This window comes from Elaeis guineensis, chromosome 7, assembly GCF_000442705.2.
Source record: "Elaeis guineensis isolate ETL-2024a chromosome 7, EG11, whole genome shotgun sequence".
Lineage (NCBI taxonomy): Eukaryota > Viridiplantae > Streptophyta > Magnoliopsida > Arecales > Arecaceae > Elaeis > Elaeis guineensis.
In genome coordinates this window covers 105,078,616-105,084,248 of record NC_025999.2, presented here as the reverse complement: position 1 = coordinate 105,084,248, position 5,633 = coordinate 105,078,616, and the positions used below count along the sequence as shown (strand labels likewise).

The window sequence follows — 5,633 nt, the reverse complement described above, 5'->3', positions numbered from 1 at the left end:
TAAATAGTGAGTCACCAAGTTCCCACACTTCTACGTATCACGGAATCACAAATTCATACCAATGTATAAGGACCTTGCCCTCCATCCAAGCTTACTCTCCCATCTAGAATAATACAGGTCAAGTGTGTTGATTCACACCATCCCTATCATCATAGCATCTTCTTTGCAACAGAAAGAATTTAATTCACTCTTGGAACTTCATTTCCAGTACCTATTGTACCCCACAAAAAGGAATACATTAACAATCACCAAGGAGCTTATAGATATGACTTTCCTAAATCTATTAACAATGAAGATTCTATTGGGTGTAAAGACAAGATGCTCACATTCTCTATGCATTTAGAGCCAAAATAAAATAAAATAACATAAAATAAAAAGAACCATTAGAAGCATGAAACATATGCAAGAAGTTTTAACAGAGAAATCTTTCTCCCAAGAATATTAAGTTTTGCCCTCAAATCTTGCAACCACCGATTCAATCTTTTCACCTCATTAGCCTAATCACGAGTATGAATATGGACATGATGAAGATATCAAAAGGCTTTGCTGCCTGGATTCTACCTGGGTACATGGTGTTGGACATGCATTGGCACATATACTTGAATTTTTTTTACTTTATAGCATTAACAAAATGTTTCAAAACAAAAAACCTGGGTTTATAGAGAAGAATTTTAGAATCATAGAACTCAAAACTTAATGGCATTCTGCAGACTTGGTTCCCAGCTCTAACAGGTTACATTACCAGAGCTCATAAAGATAACTCCTGGAAATTCAGAGACATATAACATATAGGTCTTCATCTTCCAGTCCATATACATAAGAGGTTTGAATAAAGATTTTCTTTTTCTTTTTTTGAAAACTTTTTGTGTAACCTATGCATTTTCCAAACAGCATATACAATTTTGGCTTTTTGAAGTTAATAGAAAACAAAGATCTGCTATAAATATATGCATGGACACATGCAAAGCGTGATTGTATCTTACAGTTTGGAAGGCAGAGAATCACACCATGCACTACCGTAAAACATCAACACCCACAATTGTATTTAGAAATAGCCTAAAAGGGAGTCTCAAATCGCACCCAAAACCTTCAAATACATTTGCATGAAAAGCTAAAGAAGACAGCACACATTGACATGGGATATGGCATATTGCACATGCTTACACACATGATGTCACACTACTGTGATGCTCAAAAGCTAATTAATGCGCACAAAAACGAGGGGAAAATCTAAAGCACACACCAACATTAAGGAATAGCTATGGCCTGAATAAATATTTTCATCTATAAAGCAACGTTACATACGAATTGCTTCAAAAGCTGTGATATTTGTCTCCTCACTCCTCTGCTTCTGCAAAAGTTCTAATTGTGATGCACATTATAAATAAGGCATGACCTAAAGAACAATGATTGTAGAAAGAAATAAAGCATCATGCATCTGGCCAAAGATATAGACATGCTTTGAACTTCAAACATTACGAAAATACATAGTTACAAATATATAGGAGATACTGCAAACTTGAATGGAAACATTACCTTGAAGTCCAATGTCAGGCCTTGAAGATAACCCTCAAAAATCTCATTTTTATTGGTTCCAAATAGCATTGCAAAAAGAGTTGCTAAAACAACCTTTACTTCATATCCAGAAGGAAACATACTATCATATAATTGAAACAATCGTATCGCCTGATCAAATAAGTAACCTTATCCTCGTTATCATCATCATAAACTCTATAATCAGCCATGTCAATTATGATGGCTGCCAGGCAAAATTATAAAGTACTTTAATCAAGAGAAAGGCTTTTTTTCATCGTCTCGTAAACAAGATAAGTAATACTTGCAGATGGAACCACTTTGAGCAGATTTGGAAAAATTCCTTTATAGAACCCAGAAAAACCTTCATGCTGAAGAGTTCTCCAAAACACATCTGACATTCCTTTATATGCAGTGGTTGAATTGGTATATTGGGCTTGCATTCTGCAAATTGACAATACAGTTAACCATTATTAAAATTCAGAGAGGATAACCATAAACAACCGGACACAAAAGCTGCAATCAAAATGATATGAATTACCTTGTTCTAATAACCTGCAAGGGATAAACAAATGTTGCTCCAAGAGCTCCTGAAATAGTACCACAACCCAGTTGCACGAGTGGGCCAGGTTCTACATAAAATGCAAAATTTTCAGAATACACACACCATTACATAGAGAAAAGGCATTACAAATGAGAAAGAGAAGTGATGAAAGCAGTATGAATAATATAATGACAAACTTACCACTATCTTTAAGAACATATGTTCTAGACATATCTTTCAAGGTTTCATATGCTGCAAGATCTATGCCTGCATATGGGATAATTCCAAGAAGAGAAGGAACAAGCCCTCTATAGAAAGCTCGAGGCCCTTCATGCACCCATATATCTTTTGACAGTGTACCAAGACTAGGAACTTTTCCACCTTCACATGCATAAGTCTGTAATCGTGTTTTCACAAGATCCATGGGATAAATTGCAGTCTGTGCCACAGCACCTGCTAAACCACCAGCAATAAGGCGCCCAGAAGCACCGATGTCGCTCTTATCTTCTCCATTGGCTTTGACGATGAAATCTTTTAGCATCTCATATGTGTAAAATCTTATTGCACTTTCAGGTGCAACCTTCATCACATTTAACCCATTCCCCCTAAAAAATCCCAAGAAATGGCCCTGTCTCCATATGTCCTTTATTGCCGGAATAACATGTGCACAATTTGTCTGCACTTGCATAACCACTTTAAGACGATCAAGAGGAGCAGTAACTGTACGAGAAGCTGCTCCAGCTACTCCACCTGCGATCAAGTACTTGCTTGCATTCATATGCTTACTTATACCTTGTGGAATAACAGCCTGTTCACCTATATCAACAAGGCATACTCTCTCCCAGTACTGATAAATGTTCTCAATGGTTGCTTCATGGGGATAAAGTAGAAGGAAATCTCTCCATTCTTCAAAAGTTATAATCCCATTGTTATCCTTATCCACATGCTCTACGAAACAGGCTAGCTCCTCATCATCAATTTCAATTCCTGCAAAAGGAAAACTGACTTGGCTTATCAGATGAAATCCATGAACAAGAAGAAACATCAAACAGGCATCCCTTTTTTCTCTCCATGAGCATTTGTGACGTGAGACAAAAGATGAACATGTTGTCAAAAAATGTAAAAGAGCACCTGTATTACATAAAACACAAAAGCCTAGCGGCTAAAAGTTTGAATGTGAAACTGTCTGCTTGCTTCCCTTCTACAAATACACTCTTCTTTGAGTACATGCACTCCTCCATTTCCCTCTGATAAGAAAACTAGGAAAGAGAAACAAGTCGATAAACTAGACAGTGTATATTTATCAGATCTACTCGAAATAATCATGATCGAGGGGAAATGTTTCTCTTATTCTTCTTCTGAATAAACTACAACATCCATGCCCAGCAATAATTAACATAGCAAATGTTTCCAAGATAAGTCATTTGATGTTTTACGTCTTCTACAACACCAACTAGGTCAAATCCCATCCTACCAGATGGAAGAGTTGTAATTAAAGGAGAAGCGAACAGGTAGAAGGTTCATTTCAGTTGGAGGGAAAACATTAATAAGGACTGTAGATGGCCACAGTTGAGGCAGTGAAACTTAAAGGAGAAGATGTAATCCACTCCAGAGATGTCTTGTCAAAGAAGCAAGATTGGATGTTGCAACTTGTATCAAAAATTACTAAAATGATTTAATATAAGCAACATGCAAATGAAGAATTTGGTGGTGCAATATTGATGTCCAAAAGGCAATCAGGGGATAAGGCTAATGTCCAAATGGTTTTCAAATTTGCATTCTAGTAATACATCTTCAAATTATTGCTGGACCCGTCATGATGTGCTTCCTCATATAGCTTTTATGAACTAAATGACGGAATGAATTTCAAGACTTGGCCTTCAAGGACTGGTCCAAGAATGAAGAGGAGAGAAGATAGATGGAGAGGCAAGGATTCAAAAGGTGCTTCCCGTTGCACACAATTTTTCTTTTCTTTTTTCTTTTTTTTTTTTTTAAAAAAAGAGCTCTGTAATCCAGGAGCATAAGGAGGAGAGAGACGCTCTAAAATCTTCGCAGTTGAGTTGAATGGAGATCAGTTTCATGAGTTTTGGTCATCCAGCACTTACATTTGTTGAACCTAACAGTATAGATTTCTTACTTTACCTTGTGGTTTATCCTGGAGATACAACGTGAACTCCTCTTTCGCAAAAAGGCCAAAAAAAAAAAAAAAAAAGGAAAAGCAAAGGAAACAAAAAAACTGATAAGGTAGAATTTTATCCGGTAAAGTGAAATTTTTCAATGTCCATGCATCCCTGCCTCGCTCTCAAGATTCGGCATCTACACGCGTCCAAGAAAATCCCCCTTTTTGTTTCCTTGTTTACTCGAAAAGAGAAGGAACATTAGTAGATGTCTTACCTGCTTTGACAAGCGCGTCCCAGAGCTCCTCGGGCAAAATGCATCCGTTGTGCTCGACATCGATGGCCTGGAAGATGCGGTAGAGCTCAAGCTCCTTGTCGTCCATGTACCGGCGGAACTCCTGGTAGTCGACCCGGCCATCTCGGTTGGCGTCGCAGACCTTGAGGAGATCCCTGGCGTACTTGTACTCGGCGGGGATGCGGAGCGCCGACAGGCCGGCCTCGATCTGGGCGTAGTCGAGGTGGCCGAGGCCGGACGCGTCGAAGAAGTTGAAAAGGCTCCGGATCCGCACCTCCCGCTCCTCCTTGGTCTCGCGCAGGGCGAGAAGGACGTGGTCCATGGAGACGGGCCCAGGCTTCCGCACCGGGTTGCACCCGCCGCCCGACCGTCGCCGCTGCTGCTGGTGCTCGCTCTCGGCGGTCATTTTCGCGGGGAAGCCGACGTGCTGCTCCACCGCCGCCTGGCCCGCGCCCGACATCCTCCTCCTCAGGCCGATCCGAATCGGATGGCCGCCGCCATCATTCCTGAGTCACCAAATTTAGGTGGAGACGAGACCTCGAGATCGAGACAAAACAAACGACGACGACGACGACCAATTTAGGGTTGGGGGAGCGGGGTTGCGGGGTGGTGGTGGTGGGGGGGGGGAGGGCGGCGGGGGGCGATGGGGATGATGAACCCGAAATACCTACTTTTCGCTGGCGATAACGAGGAGGATGCTGTGAGAATAAGGGGTGGTTCTCCTCCTCCTCCTCCTTCGTCCGGGGACCGAATCAAGAAGCTTCAAGAGGAAGATGATGATGAATAGGAGGAAGGGTTTTCGGAGGAATTGGGGAGAATGCCGGCAAGCGAGAGCGGGGAAGGATTGGAGGGGGAGACCCAACAGGGGCGGTGGGAATCGGCCGGAGGTCAGCGGAAGGGGCGACACCGGTCGTCGTCGAAGGAGCGCGCTCCGATGCTCATATCTTTCTCGCCCGCTAAAACCATTTATAGATTTTCGGGGAGTGATGGAGTGTTGGACGGGCCAGGCGAAAAGGTACTGGGAAAAAGGAGGAAGAAGAGGGGGACGAGGAGGAGGAGGGACCGACGACGATGGATTTTTACACCGAAAATAGAAGATAGAAAGAAGAAGTCGTAATATTTATATTGGTATTTACATACATGT

At 41.5% G+C, this 5,633-nt stretch overlaps 1 protein-coding gene across 3 annotated transcripts; it reads right to left on the bottom strand.

Moving 5' to 3' along the window:
- Positions 1-1,579: 1,579 nt before the first annotated feature.
- Positions 1,580-5,633, bottom strand: LOC105047819 (calcium-dependent mitochondrial ATP-magnesium/phosphate carrier protein 2). 3 transcript variants are annotated; one of them, XM_010926906.4, is made up of 5 exons: positions 5,161-5,633; positions 4,472-4,995; positions 2,279-3,064; positions 2,075-2,165; positions 1,580-1,977 (listed from the first exon to the last, which is right to left on the bottom strand). In XM_010926906.4, the coding sequence occupies exons 2-5, from the start codon at positions 4,947-4,949 to the stop codon at positions 1,785-1,787; spliced, it is 1,548 nt and encodes a 515-aa protein (XP_010925208.1). In that variant the 5' UTR covers positions 4,950-4,995; positions 5,161-5,633; the 3' UTR covers positions 1,580-1,784. The 3 variants fall into 3 exon arrangements, with proteins under 3 accessions (XP_010925208.1, XP_073116733.1, XP_029121229.1); XM_073260632.1 differs by having other exon boundaries at positions 4,472-5,633; XM_029265396.2 differs by lacking the exon at positions 5,161-5,633 and having other exon boundaries at positions 2,279-3,078; positions 4,472-4,689.